The sequence below is a fragment of the Chanos chanos genome, chromosome 16, assembly GCF_902362185.1.
Source record: "Chanos chanos chromosome 16, fChaCha1.1, whole genome shotgun sequence".
In the NCBI taxonomy this organism is placed as follows: Eukaryota; Metazoa; Chordata; class Actinopteri; order Gonorynchiformes; family Chanidae; genus Chanos; species Chanos chanos.
This window is the reverse complement of record NC_044510.1, coordinates 14,853,207-14,874,113: the sequence shown is the minus strand read 5'-3', so window position 1 is coordinate 14,874,113 and position 20,907 is coordinate 14,853,207. Positions and strand designations below refer to the sequence as shown.

Below are 20,907 nucleotides of genomic sequence, written 5' to 3'. Positions count from 1 at the left end.
ATGTGACATAATTCCGGGGAGACTTTTGAAATCGGATAACGGAACGACAGTGAGGGAAACTGTTAGGACAAACATTCCCACGTGTTGCACTCACTTCCAGAAAATTTCCGAGGGTCCTTGGGCTTTTTCATCGCCCACTGTGGTTACATTCTGCAAGGAAGAGACAAGGAGAGAAAGAACGATTTTTTTCCAATGTTTTTCCCTCGTCCTGAAGACGGGAGTGTATGTATGGTCCTGCTCTGTGCACATTCGGTTTACTGTGGACATTTGGTTTACTGTCTGTTGAGTAGTTACACAGGTACAGGACAGCCAGCTGACCTAACCTGCCTGGTGTATGTGTGTCATAAAACTAAACTCTACAGCAGCAGTGTTCCAACCCCCGAGTACAATTAGAAAGAGTGGAATGACACATTTACTAATCCCACACAGCGTACAATAGCAGTTACTAACCTCACACAGAGCAGAAATAGTCAATGACTAACCCCACACAGAGTACAATAACACAGTTACTAACCTCACACTGAGTAGAAATAGTCAATGACTAAGCCACACAGATTAGAATTAAAGTGTTAGTAAGGCCTTAAACTGAGTTCTTACCCCACACAGGGGAGCATTGGACAGGGCATCACAGGACCAGGGCAAGGGGTGCTGGAAGGAGCTTCCCAGGTAGTAGAAGGTCCATGCGATGATTACGTTGTAATACAGACAGACTAGTGTGGACACACAGAGCATTCCAATGCCAATCCCTGCAGAGCGAGGGAGAGAGAGAGAGAGAGACAGAAAGAGAAAGAGAAAGAGAAAGAGAGAGAGAGAGAGAGAGAGAGAACATTAGAGAGGACAGGAGGACCACTGCATTTGGCCTGTAGGAGTGTTAATGAAGGGATAAGATAATTCAATGAGCCCTCAATGGTTACATATGATGTTGCACATCACAAGTGTATGAGATCAGAAGTAAAATAACAACAGTAATAATAGTAATAATGTGCTTTAAATAGGATAGGATAAGGATAACATATACAGAGAACACAACAGCAGTGAATAGTCACAGCAGATGTGGCCTATAATAAAAAAAACAGCGGCTCTAAAAACCATACCTTCAGATCCAAAACCTGTCTGCCTTACACACTGCAGACCTCACACTATGACACGGGTCAGAACCATGGCATTCATTCATTCATTCATTCATTCATTTTCTAAGCCGCTTATCCTTATTAGGGTCACAGGGGGCGCTGGAGCCTATCCCAGCGTTCATTGTGCGAAAGGCGGGGAAACACCCTGGACAGGTCGTCAGTCCATCACAGGGCAGACACACAGACAAACACACTCACACCTGGACAGGTCGTCAGTCCATCACAGGGCAGACACACAGACAAACACACTCACACCTGGACAGGTCGCCAGTCCATCACAGGGCAGACACACAGACAAACACACTCACACCTGGACAGGTCGTCAGTCCATCACAGGGCAGACACACAGACAAACACACTCACACCTGGACAGGTCGTCAGTCCATCACAGGGCAGACACACAGACAAACACACTCACACCTGGACAGGTCGCCAGTCCATCACAGGGCAGACACACAGACAAACACACTCACACCTGGACAGGTCGTCAGTCCATCACAGGGCAGACACACAGACAAACACACTCACACCTGGACAGGTCGCCAGTCCATCACAGGGCAGACACACAGACAAACACACTCACACCTGGACAGGTCGTCAGTCCATCACAGGGCAGACACACAGACAAACACACTCACACCTGGACAGGTCGTCAACCCATCACAGGGCAGACACACAGACAAACACACTCACACCTGGACAGGTCGTCAGTCCATCACAGGGCAGACACACAGACAAACACACTCACACCTGGACAGGTCGTCAACCCATCACAGGGCAGACACACAGACAAACACACTCACACCTGGACAGGTCGTCAGTCCATCACAGGGCAGACACACAGACAAACACACTCACACACAGGGGCAGTTTAGTGTCTCCAGTTCGCCTGACTCTCATGTCATTTGGACTGTGGGAGGAAACCGGCCCTCCCACAGGAAACCCGTGTAGGACCCTGGCAGAAGGATCAAAAGGATCGAACCGGGACCTTCTTGCTGTGAGGCGACGGCGCTACCCACTGCACCACCGTGTCACCCAGAACCATGACATATAACCAAATGATGTCTATGTTTTATGGACGTCTAATCTGAACCTTACACACCTACAGACCGTGAGCTACCCACTGTGCCAGCTCTAGTTCAATTTTCGGTCTAATGTTGTGATGGGCGTGTCTAACGATGGGTGTGGCCAGTGATGGGTGTGGCCGGCACCAGTGCTGCATTACCTTTGAGGAGCGGGCAGCATTTCCACACGGTAATGGGCCCGGCCGCTCCATACTGACCCAAACTCAGCTCCATGAGGAAGAGGGGCATTCCCGTGATGAAGAGCATGATGAAGTATGGGATGAGGAACACTCCTGCCAGAGAAAACACACACATGCACACACACACACAATCAGTGCTTGTTCATACATGCAAGACAGAATCACCAGTCCTCATCTGTATGATTCTCTGCTCATGCCACAGAAATGACCGACAGGCGAATCAGAGAGTGTAAAATAATAATAATAATCATAAGGACAAAAGGAAAACAGGCGTGTGCAGCATATCACGTCATTTTTGTCTCAGGTCTTCAGCAAAAACGTATGAATGTCCTTCTGTTTTAATGCCCAAGAGCACACACGTCACACACACACACACACCCACACGTCACACACACGTCACACACACACACACACACACACACACACGTGTCACAGGCTGAGAGACGGGATGAGGACTTTACCACTAGTGCCATAAACACACACACACACACACACATTCATACACAAACACACATTCATACACAAACACACACACACACACACACATACACAAACAAACACACACACACATTCATACACAAACACAGAGCAATGCAGTCATGCGGTCTGCAGACGTATGAACAATGCCGTGATTTAGTCGTGTTTTACTGGGATTGTCCAGGTGTTCTGCACTCCTCTGCTGTGCTTAAGGATAATTCAGAGAAATCATGTCTGTGCTACAGGTAACAACAACAACAACAACAACAACAGTGCCATTGTCCTGACAGTTTTACTGTCACTGAGAAAGAAGAAAACTATACACTGGTACACACAGCTCCACCTTTTCTTTCCAGGTATAAATCTGTACACGCGTATTCCCTGGAAATCACTCTAGAACAAGCCAGACTTCTGCAGAAAAATGCAAGTCCCAGCCTCGTATAAGAGGCCAACGCATCACTTTCCCACACAGAGGATAAAAAGAGTATAAAAAAGAGGAAGGTCTAAGTCTAAGAGTGTTCTTCTCAATGTAAAGGGGAAGTGGACCATTTTTTGACCAATACCTTTATGATAAACTCAACATTCACACAATTTTATAAACAAACACTTGAACTTTTAGTCTTGTGTATTTATGACCAAAGTGATCATTTTCTGAAATGGTATAACCGCAAACTCAAAACTACAATGATCTACCATCCCATTTGCAGTCCCATACCAATTTCCGGTGATTTAAATCTAGACAGCGCCAAATCTAACACTGAGAAAACTAATGTGATTTAATGCAGTTCAAAAGACCTCGTCCTCATCTAAAATTAAGATTAATCCCTACCTGAGAAACAGAGCCTTAATATTAGTCATTTATATCATTATACACAGTTACATATTACCAAGTAGGCCTATGGTTCACCAGCATCGCAAACACATGTGAGAAATACACGCCACATACTCCTGTTACATTATCATCTACTTCTATAAACACACGCTACAGCAGTTCTTCTTTTGGCTTTAAAAATCATTATGAAACTATCACCACCAAAAACATAAAAGGCTCTAAACAGGGTGGAAACTGACGACACTCGTAGCTGCATCCTCCGAGGCCATGTTTTACTTTATGTTTCACTTTCAATGAGCTACAGGGGAGAGACGTGAGCAGGTTGCTAGACCAGCGTTAACACGTTCCAATGCTAATCCAGGTCTATAAACCAGATTAGAACCAGCGTTAACACGTTCCAGTGCTAATCCAGGTCTATAAACCAGATTGGAACAAGTGTTAACATGTTCCAGTGCTAATCCAGGTCTATAAACCTGATTGGAACCAGCATTAACACGTTCCAGTGCTAATCCAGGTCTATAAACCAGATTGGAACAAGCGTTAACACATTCCAGTGCTAATCCAGGTCTATAAACCTGATTGGAACCAGCATTAACACGTTCCAGTGCTAATCTAGGTCTATAAACCAGATTGGAACAAGCGTTAACACGTTCCAGTGCTAATCCAGGTCTATAAACCAGATTAGAACCAGCGTAAACACATTCCAGTGCTAATCCAGGTCTATAAACCAGATTACAACCAGCGTTAACACGTTCCAGTGCTAATCCAGGTCTATAAACCAGATTGGAACAAGTGTTAACATGTTCCAGTGCTAATCCAGGTCTATAAACCAGATTGGAACCAGCATTAACACGTTCCAGTGCTAAACCAGGTCTATAAACCAGATTGGAACAAGCGTTAACACGTTCCAGTGCTAATCCAGGTTTATAAACCAGATTAGAACCAGCATTAACACATTCCAGTGCTAATCCAGGTCTATAAACCAGATTGGAACAAACGTTAACACGTTCCAGTGCTAATCCAGGTCTATAAACCAGATTGGAACCAGCGTTAACATGTTCCAGTGCTAATCCAGGTCTATAAACCAGATTACAACCAGTGTTAACATGTTCCAGTGCTAATCCAGGTCTATAAACCAGATTACAACCAGCCTGTACTCCCTCAATTCCCACAGTTCATCTGACATTTAAAAGTCAATTTTAGGAACAAAAGTTGATCATTAACCAAGACTGATTCTAGGCATTCAACTAAGACCTTTCAACAATGTTCTCTTTTATTTGGCTTTTTTGTTCAAATAAACCAACAAAAAAGAGAATTCATCTGAATCATCTCAAGCAAACAACAAACCAAGCATCACATTACAAATGTACGCCCAGGAAAACATCACCTGACTGAGTATGTGACTGTGTGTGTGTGTGTGTGTGTGTGTGTGTTAGTGTATGTATAAGTAGGTGTGTGTGTGTGTGTGTGTGTGTGTGTGTTAGTGTATGTATAAGTAGGTGTGTGTGTGTGTGTGTGTGTGTGTGTGTGTTAGTGTATGTATAAGTAGGTGTGTGTGTGTGTGTGTGTGTGTTAGTGTATGTATAAGTAGGTGTGTGTGTGTGTGTGTGTGTGTGTGTGTGTCCAGCCCCAGTGCTAATGTCTCATTTATGGATGTTTTAGTCTGCTGTTGTGCTCCTTGTGTTTCAGGACAGAGATTTTCACTGTTAACCACAGAATGACGAGGACATTCAGCTAACAGGTTAAACGTCCACGTCACGTCCAGTCCCTCCTAAAACAGGAGTTAAACTTCAAAACGTCACAGCACGGAGTACTCAGAGGGTACTACATCCTCTGTGGGAAAATCTGTGGTCTATGCTATATATTCTATAGACCATTTCATATACTCTACAGTCTGTTCTATATATTCTATAGACCATTTCATATACTCTACAGTCTGTTCTATATATTCTATAGACCATTCCATATACTCTACAGTCTATTCTATATATTCTATAGACCATTTCATATACTCTGCAGTCTGTTCTATATATTCTATAGACCATTTCATATACTCTACAGTCTGTTCTATATATTCTATAGACCATTTCATGTACTCTACAGTCTGTTCTATATATTCTATAGACCATTTCATGTACTCTACAGTCTGTTCTATATATTCTATAGACCATTTCATGTACTCTACAGTCTGTTCTATATATTCTATAGACCATTTCATATACTCTACAGTCTGTTCTATATATTCTATAGACCATTTCATATACTCTACAGTCTGTTCTATATATTCTATAGACCATTTCATATACTCTACAGTCTGTTCTATATATTCTATAGACCATTTCATATACTCTACAGTCTGTTCTATATATTCTATAGACCATTTCATATACTCTACAGTCTATTCTATATATTCTATAGACCATTTCATATACTCTACAGTCTGTTCTATATATTCTATAGACCATTTCATATACTCTACAGTCTGTTCTATATATTCTATAGACCATTCTGAGACTGTTGTAAGAAAGTCACAGTGTTTTTGTCCTCACTGTCCCTCCCTGGTCGTTCAGCCTATCGACACTTGACTGGTCCACTGAAGCACGGGCTGATTGGACAGCTGAATGAGTTATGTGTTCTCCTGGTTTTGGTTTGTCCCCCCCGGCCCCGCCCCCTGCTCAGCCTGCTCTGTGAGCGGTTCTGAAGTCTTTCATTAGTTAGTCTCTCTGAGCCATAGTGTTGGTAGAGATTTCTGAGTGCAGCTGATCCAAACTCGTCCTTGTTTTGTGTGCGCCTGACTCCTGTATTTGTTGTTTCATGGTTTGTTTCATTGTCTATGTTTTGGAGAATCTTGTGGTGAAATAAACAAGCTTACTCAGCCAGTGTATCCAGCCACTCCGCCAGTGTATTGTCGCTTTTAAAGTACAAGACGCCTAATATAGTTCCTTGTAATCAAGCGCACACACACACACACACGCGCAGCCGTTTCACAGTCTCTAATTTAAATGCTAATTCTGGGATGGTGTCCGCTCCACCTACACCTCATCTCGAGGTGCTGGGAAGGATGGGACAGCGACAGGAGACAGTGCGAGATCAAACTGCCCCGAGGCAGAGTTCAGACTGAGCTGTCTCACTCAGTAATTACTGTGTGTCTATCCATCTACAGCTGTTTTTGTGTTTAAACTTAAGTCTATCAGAGTCATGAAAGTTTACCCCTTTTACATTCTCCATTCCTATACACGCGAGAATCTCTCTCGGCTCTTGTTCCCACACCCGAATTATTTAAATACACATTTGCATGTTCTGTCATCCGTCTACTCAGCTCTCTCGCACACAATCCGGGTGTGTTTCGTGGGTGTGGACGCTCACCTCCGCCGTTGCGGTAACAGAGGTAAGGGAACCTCCAGACGTTACCCAGGCCGACGCAGTAACCGATGCAGGACAGCAGGAACTCATACTTCCCTCCCCACTGGTCCCTGGGCAGCAGGTTGTCCGGGGACGGAGCGGCTGGAGAGGGATGGCTGGTCTCCAACTGCGGTTGGGCGGACGGGTGCGTGACATCATGAGTCAAAGTGTTGCCATTCAGCTGCGCTGGCCTCTACGCAAAGACGAGAAAACGCACAGATCACCGTCACTCGAGACACTTCTCCGCACATCAGCTCAGTCAGAGACATGCTGATACGCTTTGCACCACAAGACGATTATCTATGATCAGCTTTGCCAGCGTTTTTCATTAGCAGGGTGCTGATTCATACTGAAACCTATCCGACAAACTCTACTTGAAATATAACCAGTTACTGTTAATAACCGGGCCCCACCTACAAACTGAAAGTAAAGCCAATATAATCCTGCACATGATGTTGAGATAAAACAATCATGGGTGTAGTCTATATGGCATTAGAGTCGACTATTACAGTACTCACGCGCAACTAAGTTACAAGAGAAAAAACAAAAAGTGTTTGATGTCAAGGCTCTACGGAGACGGATTTTAGAGGACTTTTTTGTTGTTGTTTGTTTGTTTGTTTGTTTAAACCTCCTCTCTTAAACTGTAAGGAATTTGTTATTTTGATGCTCGTTTCTACTACCTCTTCTATTAACTAGAAAGCAGTTGAGGGTGAAGGAGAAGTAATAAATTTGTGCGGTCTTGATAGAACTGACGGCGTTTGCGCATGAGGAGGAAGTAACTCTCGTTGCGTCAAAGACATAGGACAGGTGTGAAATGGGATGATGGATACAGTGGAGAAAAATACGAGAGAAAAGTTTTGATGGTGTTCATCTTTTGTTTCTCCTACGATGTACACAGCACTTAAAAACCAACGACCACTTTCACTACGGAGTGACAAAGCTGTGGGCGACAAACCCCTATATTTATCCATTTAAGGCATTTTATAAACATTGTTGTCATCCTGAACTTCTTTAAAATCTCTCCGATCGATTTAAATTCCTTAGTTTACCACCGGTATGTTTATACGAAGTTAAACTATTACAAAATCTGGGAAGTACATGAAGAATTGTAAATAAAGAACACATTGTATATCAAATATGTTGCCACATAAACGGACAATACTGTGCTAAGAGCATTCTGTAACGTGCTCGTCAAAGGAATGAGGACAAACGGGTTTCGTTACAACAGAGACTCGTCATTCGTGAAAAAAAAAGTAAGTGAGCCGTGTTCTGTGGAAAGACTTTTCACTTTGCACAACTAATTCCGTTTCGAAAACAATCTGTTTTAAAGTGTACGTTAAACTATTCGTTTAGGTAACAAACTGGGAGAGATTCCAAACTCACCTCGGATATTTTCGCCGCCGTGTCTCCAGGTGCTGTTTTTGTCTCTTCGCTAGGCATCTCCCCGGGAGACTGGTTGGAGCTTTTTTTCTGATGCTCGTTACATTGCTCCGGTAATGGTTTCATTGAGATAAAAGATGTCGCGGGGGGTGAATGAACGCCAGTATCGACCAAACCCGACCGCTTGATCTAGTGCAGTTTAGAGGACCAAATACGAGTCAAGTCACTCATAAAGTCAACAAAATTACACAGATGCAGTTGTGTTCGCCATGTTCTCATAGCGGGGAAAGGGGAGGGCTGTAAACACAGAAAGGAGGTACCTTTCTCCTCTCACACAGCGAGCGCGCACCTCCACTCAGGTAAGCCACTCCTCCTCACGAAAAAAAAAAAGAAAATATTGCTTTATGCACACGCCTATCTATCTATCTATCTATCTATCTATCTATCTATCTATCTATCTATCTATCTATCTATCTGTCCGTTTTATTGGCAGCCTGTTTATTTTTCTATCTCTTTAAAACAGGATGCTTTTGCCAATATACCTGTTTTAACCGTATTTTTTGTATATTGACTTGCTTTCAAACAGTACCAAACTCTTTTCAAAACTCTTCATGACCCATCTTTCATCTAAAAACACAGGGAGGAGCGAAGCCTTAAAATGCTCTCTCTGAGTGATCTCTCACATCACTTCATTGTCTATTTTCTTACTCAATATTCAACAGGAAACCGCAGTGGCAGCTACAGGAAATTGCAACCTTCTCCACATAGAAACTGCAGTAATGCAACGTTAGTAATGCAAAGACAGCCACGGTGTAATTTTGGTATTGATCATATGTCTGTATGCCAAACGTTAAAAATACATATCACACTGAGAGCAGACTTCATAAATTCAAACTCCAGGTAGTAAGTGCAGGACAGAAGAGCTTTATCAGTGATGATCGGGGTTTGGAAAAACTGGTCTGTGAAGAAAACGGAAAGTTTGAAGTAAACTCCTGAGATAGATATACTCAAAACGTGTTTCATGTACAGTAGTTCTGCTGTGTCAAGGAAGAGACTCACATCAGTTGAATTAAACAAATTTCTTTTTGGTGTGCTAATGGAAGATTCTTCCTGCCGCGTCTTGTACAATGTCAAGAACAGCGAGCGGCGTTCACTCATGTTCCGTGCAAACACAAAGAGTTTAGCCTTTGCAGATGTTTATCTACTGCCAACGCACGCGGAAGAAAAATGACGGCGGCTCCAAAACAAACAGGACAGTATGAGATTACCCCTGTCAGTTTTCATCAGACAAACTCACCCATGTACAGGATGCATTGGCAGGTGGAGTGGTGCCTCCCTCTAGTGGTAAATAGTGGCATGACAGCTTACTACCTACTACGTCTTGCCGCTTCTTCCAGCTGTCTCACAAAGTAGCTGTACATGCTGCCAGACCTGAGACCTCTAGTGAACAAGCCAGAAGTGACAGTGTAAAAACTCTCTTTGACCAAAATAAAGAGGGAACCTGGAGGAATGCCAGGACTCAACTGGGGGAACCTATCCTAGAGTATGGGGGTAAGAGTAGTTTGTGTATTTTAGGGAAGAGGGACACAGAAATACTCTAGGAGAAATGGGCCTTCAAAGATGTTTGTGTGCCGCCGACTCGGACGGAAAAACGACAGCAGCCCCAAAACATACAGGACAGTCGGAGAGTATCTGTTTTTTTGTTGTTGTTTTGCAGAAATATAAATAAAAATGAAGCATGGAGGAGTTATGTCACTGACTCTTTAGCGTTCGGGCACTTAGCTCCAGAGCATTTCATACCTTGTTGACAAGGAACTTGTTGGATTTGCATAAATGTGTGTGTGTGTGTGTGTGGAGTGAGGGTTAGTATTTTTCCATGATATTTCAGTGGGAGTTTGTCAGGGACAGAGTCAAGAGGACCGGCAGTTGGGCTGACAGGTGCACCGACACTGCAGAGCGAAGCAGGTGCTTTCGGGGCTTTAGTCGACCGCCATACCAGGCGTGTCAGCCAGGTGCAGTGAGTCTGACAGGTCACCAGTCCTTCACTTGGCCCTGAGGATTGGGCCAGGTGCCCAGTGGGCGGGCACAGGGAGAATGATTGACACGTGTGCTCGCGTAGGAAACGTCTGCAGATGGAGCGGCTCTACACAGAGAGTCGAGGGGAATGAATGGTGTAGATGCAGGGAGACCACGGCCTATGTAACCATGGGTGCAAAACAGCAGTGCCTGTCTGGAGAGGCAGGTAGACATGCAAAGCGGTGTGTAGTGACTGTACCATTACTGTGAGTGTTTATTAGGCAGGAGAATGAGGAGACAGCAGATAGACCTGTTAGATGTGGACCTCTGGTCCGTCCACCCCAACTTGACTTATAAAGACAGTGTATATGGAAAGAGTCAATCATTGAAGAGTTGGGAGACTGTGCAATTTACATGGTCATTTGATTAAAATATGAGCCGTAATGACAGGACATTAAGTTAAAAAATTACTTCACCTCACTATAATTTCTCTCTCTCTCTCACAGACACACACACACACACACACACACACACACACACACACATCTCTATTTACAAGATCAGTGAATTGAAGGTATTGACATTTTGAAATGTAAGCGACTTCAAATATATTTTGTTTTCAAGCAGATTTTTTCTTATAATAACTAACTTTCATGTTTATTTTCAGCAAAACAGAATGGAATGGAAAGAAGTGAAAGCCGATCAGAGAGAGAAATTTATCTGAAGGTTTTCAGCCGTGTAAACGGAATGACTACTAAATAAACATGGGTGCGTCAACGATTTCTGTTGTTTTAAAATGTTTTCATAATTAAAGACGTTAATCACCTTCATGATCTATCTTTCATTCTCTAGTTGTCTCAGCAATGTTCACTCTGAAGATAGCAATCTTCTGTAACATGTTTCAAATATCTCCTTACGACTCGTTTTTCTGGTTCCTCGTCCATTTCAAAGCGATACAAGTACATGGAACAAGAATTACAGCAATGCAGTTATTGTTTACTCAATTATACGTTCTCGAAATAAATTTTTCGGGAGGGAAAGACAAAAGCTTCCATTTTAAACAATTCCGTCTTACAAAACAACAATACATGACGAATTTCAAAACGTCCCGCCAGATTTACGGTCCTTGTTCTAATATTCTGATGGAAATTTTCAGACCGGATGGAGATAGATAGTTTCCGCCCTTGTGCTTTCACTCACACAGTCACGCACGATGAGGAAAGGAGACAAACCAAGACTGCAAGTAACAGTGTGGAACGGGCTCCTGTTACGACACCGGCCGTAGTCCCAGCCTCCCGGAAGACGTCTAAGACATTAGACGGTTGTGGCGGGATTTGAAGTCATTCGCGCCTCAGTCCTGCAACAAAGTGGTCAAACACAGAAGCCGGGCGTGCACCAAAAACCTCTCTGCTCTGTTAGAGTATTTGTTATAGTTGTAGTTTATTTTTTTTAAGCTGCAGTTTGTCTTGCAGAACTATAACTCAACATGTACGTCATTAAGCGAGGTGAGTTACATCACTTACTGTTTAATACTGTCTTACCTAACTTGGAAGCAGTTGAAAGACTGCTGCCAATGGTTGTTGGATTCAGTGAAATATTGAATGTGCTTTTGCATTAGTTATTTTTATCTAAAACTATTTTAGGAACCTAGATGATATTGCGACTGAAAGGCAAATTTGATCCTCCTCTCTTGGATAAGATGGCTAAGCTAGCTAACATAGCCCTGCGAATGTCCAGTGTGTTTCCAGTTTTTCCCCCCCGACTCGTATTAAAATATCTAAAGCTATTTATAGTTTATTGCACCTTCAGAAACTTGGTCCAGTTGCCAGAAATGTTATGATTAAATTACAAGCTAAAAAGAACAAATATGGAAACTAGTAACGCAAGCTAACCTCTGCACCAAGCTTAGGCTAATCTATAAATTTCCCTCCTAATACTCAAATGTCATTTTTTAATTAATTGAAGCAAGTTGACAGTAACATAACTATTAGAGTGTGTTTCCTTTAATGGTGTTTACGTGTTTATCAACCGTATATATAAGCTGTTTATAATAGAGGACTGGACGACATTAGGTACAGTTTCTTTGTCAGATTGGCGCCAAATGTGAATTTCGTAAATGAATAACTTCTGAGTTTGACAGGCGACTGTCGCTTCGCTGAAGAACTCCTTCCAAACTTTTATGAATATAGATACGCTATCCAATTTGTCAGCTTGCAGCACGTGAAACATTTTAGTGTGTTTTTTTGTGTTGTCTCCAGACAAAGCAAAACTTAAAGGAAGTTAAAACCTCAAGTCGATATGACCTATATTTCATGGAGTATATTCATGCGGCAACATCGCTTTAAACGGGGAAAAAAACCCCAACATTTTAAATGAGTTGTATTTTTAATAGAACTGTTCCGCCTTCTTTGGCGCCATACGATTCTCGGACAAGTCAAGACCTGACCCTCTGCTTATTTGTAAACTAAGCGCGTATGATTAACTTCATAATTTCCTCTCTGGAATCAGCCCCGCAGTCCAACGCCACCAGCGCTAAAGACAATTTTGTACTGAAATTGAGAGGCGCGCACTTTTCCCATACATAGTCGTATTTACTTCTAACTGCGCTTTTATCCTAATCTATTTGGTATATTTGATCATCAAATCTCCCCCCCTTTTTTTTTCTTAATTTTTCCAGATGGCCGTCAGGAACGTGTCATGTTTGACAAAATCACCTCCCGTATCCAGAAGCTATGCTACGGGCTGAATGCGGACTTTGTCGATCCCGTAAGTTCCAGCATCCGCAGTGATGTTATATCCATCCGCATATTTCAGCGAATAAGCATTTAAACGGTCACTTCACTGTTTTGCTGTCTCAAGTATATTCTGATTATATCATTTTCAGATTTATTTTTAGTGGATTTGACGCGTTTGTCTTTCAATCCTCTCTCAAAATGTCGTTTGGTGTATGTTTATTTGGTGTGTGTCATTTGGTGTGTGTTTACCCCATATTAAACCCACACCTGCTGTGTGTGGCCTCTCTCTCTCTCTCTCTCTCTCTCTCTCTCTCTCTCTCTTCAGACCCAGATAACGATGAAGGTGATCCAGGGCCTGTACAGTGGGGTAACCACTGTGGAACTGGACACACTGGCCGCGGAGATCGCCGCCACTCTCACCACCAAACACCCAGACTACGCCATCCTGGCTGCCCGCATCGCGGTGTCCAACCTGCACAAGGAGACAAAGAAGGTCTTCAGTGGTGAGTCAATCAGCCTGTCTGTCTGTCTGTCTGTCACACACGGTCACCAGAGAGAGAGAGAGAGTCCTGTTTATCTCAGATTCACTGTAAAGGAGTGTGAGACTGAGTTAAAGCAGACACACAGACGGACTCGATTTAAACCCCACACAATGTGGTGGGGAGGTGGCCTTCGTGCAGGAGGTGAGATGTGTTTGTGTCCTGATGTGTTTTCTCTCGGTCGCAGACGTGATGGAGGATCTGTACAACTACATCAGCCCTGTGAGTAAGCGCCACTCTCCTATGATCTCCAAGGAGACGCTGGACATCGTGTTGGCCAACAAAGACGTAGGTTCTCTTCGTTCGTTTGCGTATTGACCTCTAGGTGTCTCTGCTGTGGTGCTTTGAGTGTGTTGTGTCGCAGCCTGCCAGTTCATGTTGTCGTCACTTGTTTGTCTGTGTATCATTTGCATGTATGTTTATTTATTTGTTTGTTTGTTTATATTTTAGCGCCTCAACTCCGCTATCATCTATGATCGGGACTTCTCTTACAACTTCTTTGGATTCAAGGTACTGCATTGCTTGCTTTCTCTTTATTTTTACAAACAGACATTGCCCCACATTGAATCTGTTTGAGACACCTCTGTTCACATGTCCGTGACATGAGGTTACATTTTTTTTGTCTCTCTTGCCTTTAGACCCTGGAACGATCTTACCTGCTCAAGACGGATGGGAAAGGTAAGGTTTTTTGTTGTTGTTGTTTTAAACCTGCTGTATTGACTGAGTGTAATCTTGGTGGTTAAAAAGCAGAAAAACCTCAAATTTAGTTGTGATCGATGAATCTGTCGTGCCTCCCGTGCAGTTGCCGAGCGACCGCAGCACATGCTGATGCGTGTTTCTGTGGGCATCCATAAGGAAGACATCGCCGCTGCCATAGAAACGTACAACCTGCTGTCAGAGAAATGGTTCACTCACGCCTCTCCCACACTCTTCAATGCAGGCACCTGCAGACCCCAGCTCTCCAGGTACTGCACCGCAAACTCTTAACCACCAGGGGGCAGTGTGACACTTGGGCTTAGTGTTTAGGGTTGTTTGGTTCTCTAAGGGACTAGAGATAGGACAATAATCATGTTGGGGTTTTGTGTTTGTTTTTTGACAGCATAATCAACAGAAAATCGTCAGAGTGGCTCAAATGTGCCGTTTAGATAGACCTAAAACAGATTCCATTGTGCTGGGCAGTTAAAACTCAGCTTCTCTGGAGTCTGTTAGAAGTTCAAACCTTTCTCTCTCTCTCTCCTCAGCTGTTTCCTGCTGGCGATGAAGGACGACAGCATCGACGGCATTTACGACACCCTCAAACAGTGCGCCCTCATTTCCAAGTCAGCAGGGGGCATCGGCGTGGCCGTCAGCTGCATCAGGGCCACGGGCAGTTACATCGCCGGAGTGAGTCCCCCCCCCCCCCCCCCTTATCAAGCACCACACAGACTTACAGATGTACAGACAGACAGAGATGCATGCACGCATACGTACACACATGCAGAGACACCACGTACACACAGAGACATACACCACATGCTCGGTTGATGATGACTTTTTCTTTTTCATTTGTTTAAAAACAAAAAGATTTTTCCATGAAATGTTTGTTACGTCCCTTTAAATAAGTCACTGAATTATTTTATTTTATTTCGCTTATTTATTTATTTATTTATTTCTCTCTGTTTCTTTTCTCAGACAAATGGAAACTCAAACGGTTTGGTACCGATGCTCCGTGTTTACAATAACACAGCACGTTACGTGGACCAAGGAGGGAACAAGGTGAGGCACACAAAGCCCTGAAGGCCCAGTTCACCCTGTGTTTGTCTCTGTGGACCGGGTCTTTAATGTGGCTCTGTATTTATGGGTTGTGTGTGTGTGTGTGTGCGTTACCTTGGTTGTGTGTGTGCTTGTAATGTGTGTACGTGTGTGAATGGGTAATGTATGTGTGTCTGTGTCTGTGGACCTGGTCTTTAACATGTCTCTGTATTTCTCTGTCTGTGAACCTGGTCTTTAACGTGTCTGTATTTCTCTCTCTCTCTCTCTCTCTGTGGTTGCAGAGGCCAGGAGCGTTCGCCATATACCTGGAGCCCTGGCACTATGACGTGTTTGAGTTTCTGGAGCTGAAGAAGAACACGGGGAAGGAGGAGCAGAGGGCCAGAGATCTCTTCTACGCTCTCTGGATTCCCGACCTCTTCATGAAGAGAGTAGAGAACAACCAGGTTTGGATTAAAACAAACAAGAACTCGTCCGTTGTCGTTGAGATTATGGGACCCACGGCTGTCTGTGGCAGAAGAATTATTTACGTGTGTGTGTTTTTTGCAGGACTGGTCTTTGATGTGTCCCAGTGATTGTCCCGGACTGGATGAATGCTGGGGAGAGGAGTTTGAGAAACTTTACACCAGGTAAATGCACCTCACACAGACACACACACACACCTCACTGTCATCCCAGTATAAGCCACACAGACACACTCACTAAACCCTGTCATCTCTCTCTGTCTGTCTGTCTGTCTGTCTGTCAGGTACGAGGAGGAGGGTCGGGCGAAGCGTGTAGTGAAGGCGCAGCAGCTGTGGTACGCCATCATCGAGTCTCAGACGGAGACGGGGACGCCTTACATGGTCTACAAGGACGCCTGCAACCGCAAGAGCAACCAGCAGAACCTGGGAACCATCAAATGCAGCAACCTCTGCACCGAGATCGTGGAGTACACCAGCAAGGACGAGGTGAGAGAGAACAGAGCTGCAGTCAGATCACACACACATTACACGTTCACATACACTGCACGTTCACACACACATACATTACATGTGCACACACACACACAACCAAGGTAACACACACAAGATAATCTGATCAGATGGTTAACATCAAATGAAGGTGAGGTAGTACTTGCGTGGAAGCGTTTCTGTTCAGAAACAAGTTTGTCTGGGATTGTGCTGTTTGAGTGTCATGTGGTTATTTTTTTTGTGCAGTGTGACATGAGACAGTGAGTGTTATCAGTGCCTACTATGACCGGACACTTAACATACACCCTGTTACGTTACCTTCATATCCTTCAGATATCACTGTGTCTAATGTGCAATGTTGCGTTGTCGCCTGTAGGTGGCAGTGTGTAACCTGGCCTCCATCGCCCTCAACATGTACGTCACCCCTGAGAGAACATACGACTTCCAGAAGCTGGCCTCTGTCACCAAAGTCATCGTCAGGAACCTCAACAAAGTCATCGACATCAACTACTACCCCGTGAAAGAGGTGAGACGCTTAAGTCTGATCCGCAAACTTAACCGTCACACCCCCCCCCCCCCCCAAATCTCACCCTAACTCTAACCCTGACCCTGAACATTCACCCTAAAGGTCAAATGAGATCAAACCCAAATACGGCCCCAGCAGCAGGGTCTGCCCAAATTCTGACCCAGGCTTGATTTCTAATCGAAGTCCGTTCTCTTTGCGTCAGGCGGAGAACTCGAACAAGCGCCACAGGCCAATCGGTATCGGCGTGCAGGGCTTGGCCGACGCCTTCATCCTCATGCGTTATCCGTTCGAGAGTCCGGAGGCTCAGCTCCTGAACATCCAGATCTTTGAGACGATTTATTACGCAGCACTGGAGGCCAGCTGTGAACTGGCCGCCGCCCACGGCCCGTACGAGACTTACGCCGGCTCGCCCGTCAGCAAGGGGGTGAGTGTTACACACACGCACACACACACAGGGCCACTGCTACTACTACACACACAGACCTACCTCACGAAGCTAAGACTGGTATGTCTATACATGTATTCATACACACACACACACACATTCACATGCATGCACGGGGCTACTGGTTCCATGCAGTGTTCAGTTTGAAACAGCACAGCTTAGACTGGCCAAAGCTTTAGTGTAGTCATTTTAACGCGACGATCTTTTGCTGTCTAAATAAACGCTTCCCAGTTCTCCTGAAGGGACTTTGAAATGTGTAGACCTGACAGACTGGGAAGCAGTCGTCTAAATGTCGGGTTCACAGGCGAGACCCAGCGTAGTGAAATCAGGGAACTCTGTTTGTTTGTTTGTTTGTTTGTTTGTTTGGAGCTGTAAGAGTCTCTCTCTCTCTCTCTCTCTCTCTCTCTCTCTGTGTTGTGTCACAGATCCTGCAGTATGACATGTGGGATAGGACCCCCACAGATCTGTGGGACTGGAAGGCCCTGAAGGAGAAAATTGCCAAGTAAGATTCATCAGAAATGACAGTCACGCCCACACCGGCCCTCAGCCAATCAGCACCAACCACTCACATCGCCCAATAACTCCTCACACTGCACCATTATTGACGTGTGTGTTCTGTGGTGACGGTAACTAAACTCTGCGTGTGTGTGTGTGTCTCTCTGTCTGCGTGTTTGTGTGTGTGTGTCTCTGCGTGTGCGTGTGCGTGTGTGTGTGTCTCTGCGTGTGCATGTGTGTGTGTTTAGACACGGAGTCAGGAACAGTCTGCTGATGTCTCCCATGCCCACGGCTTCCACGGCCCAAATCCTGGGAAACAACGAGTCCATCGAAGCGTACACCAGTAACATCTACACACGCAGGGTCCTGTCTGGGGAATTCCAGGTCTGTGTGTGTCCGTGTGTGGACCAGATTTTACCGAAAGGACAAAAATATCTGAAACATTTGGTGTAACAGGGACATTTTCATGCTGGTCATCACTTAGGGAAATCTATGTGTGGGGTATTTTTTTTGTTTGTTTTTGTTTTTTTTTTTTTTAGCTTCAGCTGGGAAACGTGAAAATATGGTTTTGGTCAGTTTCACAATTTATCTTTAGTTCCAGTTCATATGTAAATCACCCAGAATTCCCTCTGAGACCGTTAGAGTGAGTGAAGGAAAGAGAGAGATGGTGCTTAACGTTTTTTTTTCTTTCTCTCTTTCTCTCTCAGATTGTGAACCCTCACCTGCTAAAGGACCTGACTGAGAGAGGTCTGTGGGACGAGGACATGAAGAACCAGCTCATCGCTCAGAACGGATCCGTGCAGGTCACTACCAATGCATCCTTATTAGGACTATTAGTATTACTTCTACAGGTGTATTTAACCGTAATTATTCACCATACTGATTATTAATAACTACATTTATTATTAGGACTATTAGTATTACTTCTACAGGTGTATTTAACCGTAATTATTCACCATACTGATTATTAATAACTACATTTATTATTAGGACTATTAGTATTACTTCTACAGGTGTATTTAACCGTAATTATTCACCATACTGATTATTAATAACTCCATTTATTATTAGGAATATTAGTATTACTTCTACAGGTGTATTTAACCGTAATTATTTATCATACCGATTATTAATAACTCCATTTATTATTAGGACTGTTAGTATTACTTCTACAGGTGTATTTAACCGTAATTATTTATCATACCGATTATTAATAACTACATTTATTATAAACATGCATGAATGATTGTAGACTTATTTGTTTGTTTGTTTGTTTTTCAGGCCATCCCGTCGATCCCTGACGATCTGAAGGAGTTGTATAAGACGGTGTGGGAGATCTCTCAGAAGGTGGTGATCAAGATGGCTGCGGACCGCGGCGCCTACATCGACCAGAGTCAGTCTCTGAACATCCACATCGCCGAGCCCAACTACGGCAAACTCACGAGCATGCACTTCTACGGCTGGAAGCAGGTCAGTCCGCCCAGCGAGGGCCTCTCTCGGGGAAACCGCAGGGCTTCCTTGTCCATTTCTCCAGGGGCCTGATAAACACAGTTTTTTTTTTTTTGGTTTTTTGTTTTAAATATGATCACAGGCCTGGGTTTTACATTCAGGCTGAACAAGGAGAAATCTTTCACAAAGCATCCTTTCTCACTAAGCCAGAGAATTTGAGTCGAAAAGTCAAAACTCCATTAGGAGAACAGCTGAGGAGGACATGCTAAAAAGCTAAACTCGGGTCTACTGCATACAAATAAATTTGACAGCACCGTGGAAGAACTTTTTAGAAACGCGCTGTGATTCTGTGTTTTTAGGGTCTGAAGACGGGCATGTATTATCTGAGGACCAAGCCGGCGGCCAACCCTATCCAGTTCACGCTGAACAAGGAGAAACTGAAGGAGTCCCAGCCGACGAAAGCTCCCAGTGAAGAGGAGGTGAAAGAGAGGAACAAGGCCGCCATGGTCTGCTCCCTGGAGAACCGCGACGAGTGTCTTATGTGCGGCTCTTAAACCCCGCCTCCTGACATCTTCTACCTGTCAATCACATCCACTCCACCAATCAGATTAACAGGCCAAATCAAGAGCTCCTGTCATTAGACTCTGAGTCTAAGGTTAGGAATGAGGACTGGGTGAAGCCAGATCCATTCAGTGTTTACTGACATGCAATATTTTTTTTTTCCTCCGTTAAAATCTTGTACATAGGCTTTCCGTAATTTCACATATCAAATCTAATCAGAATTCATATTTATAGAGGTGTGGTGTGTTTTTCTTTCTTTTTTTTTTTTTCTTTGGAATTGGTTAAGCTATTTGGTGTCCATGTGTAATATATGAACAATATAGTTCTTTGTGTTTTGTCTGACGTTTTTCAGAATAAACCACCTTTGATATTAATGTGTGAATTGTTGGTTTTTCGTTTTGTCTGAAAATGTATCACAGACAAGGCAGAGTGTCTGAAACAATGAACTGCGCCCACCCCCCCCCCCCCACACACACACCTCTACCCCATGTCTAACAGTGACCAAAAACACTTTTCATCCAATCACGAAAGCCTACTACTGAAGGAATACTGTATCCTGATCTGTAGGGTGTAGGCACATTAACCTGGTTATCTGTCGCCATGACAATTCTAAATCACAGGTGTTGCCTTGGTGAGGGCAGGTGGTTGCTCTAGATGTCAGTATTTGAATGGTTCAGAATTGGACGTTGGTATGTGTTACTGGCGTTAGCACAACCACATAACGCAGTTCAACCTGTTCTTGTTTTTTCTTCTCTTCCCTCTCTCGCTGGGGGAATGCAGACGCGTCAAACTCTCTCTCGAGGTCGTACAGGATGCGATGCTACAGGTGAAAAGTTAATGGATCGCCATGGAAACCCCCTGGGGAACAGACCAGACTTGGTACAAACAGCAGGTGTTTCACAAGCTGGTGCCTGCCAGACCCAACAACAACTACACACATATACTGCCTTTCAG

The 20,907-nt window shown here is 44.0% G+C and overlaps 2 protein-coding genes across 2 annotated transcripts in view; one reads left to right on the top strand and one right to left on the bottom strand.

The window, feature by feature from the left end:
• Positions 1 to 8,611, bottom strand: part of slc6a7 (solute carrier family 6 member 7) — a 16,018-nt gene extending 7,407 nt beyond the window's left edge. Inside the window, exons 1-5 of the mRNA XM_030793284.1 lie at positions 8,489 to 8,611; positions 7,070 to 7,298; positions 2,356 to 2,487; positions 598 to 746; positions 95 to 150 (exon numbers count right to left, since the gene is read on the bottom strand). Coding sequence (XP_030649144.1) covers positions 95 to 150; positions 598 to 746; positions 2,356 to 2,487; positions 7,070 to 7,298; positions 8,489 to 8,611 — 689 coding nt within the window. The remainder of the gene's footprint in view (positions 1 to 94; positions 151 to 597; positions 747 to 2,355; positions 2,488 to 7,069; positions 7,299 to 8,488) is intronic.
• A 3,334-nt stretch (positions 8,612 to 11,945) lies between these two features.
• Positions 11,946 to 20,089, top strand: rrm1 (ribonucleotide reductase M1 polypeptide). Its single transcript, XM_030793513.1, has 19 exons — positions 11,946 to 12,006; positions 13,179 to 13,267; positions 13,562 to 13,739; positions 13,963 to 14,063; positions 14,226 to 14,285; positions 14,414 to 14,453; positions 14,578 to 14,740; positions 15,017 to 15,158; positions 15,447 to 15,530; positions 15,809 to 15,970; positions 16,074 to 16,153; positions 16,273 to 16,474; positions 16,854 to 17,003; positions 17,206 to 17,427; positions 17,874 to 17,950; positions 18,192 to 18,327; positions 18,651 to 18,746; positions 19,225 to 19,413; positions 19,752 to 20,089. The coding sequence occupies exons 1-19, from the start codon at positions 11,988 to 11,990 to the stop codon at positions 19,944 to 19,946; spliced, it is 2,385 nt and encodes a 794-aa protein (XP_030649373.1). The 5' UTR covers positions 11,946 to 11,987; the 3' UTR covers positions 19,947 to 20,089.
• The last annotated feature ends 818 nt before the right edge of the window (positions 20,090 to 20,907 follow it).

Bases quoted from the DNA above. Each gene is read 5' to 3' on its own strand.
- rrm1 (XM_030793513.1), top strand. The intron at 16,475-16,853 runs GTGAGAGAGAAC...TGTCGCCTGTAG, and splicing joins AGTACACCAGCAAGGACGAG to GTGGCAGTGTGTAACCTGGC. The intron at 17,004-17,205 runs GTGAGACGCTTA...TCTTTGCGTCAG, and splicing joins ACTACTACCCCGTGAAAGAG to GCGGAGAACTCGAACAAGCG.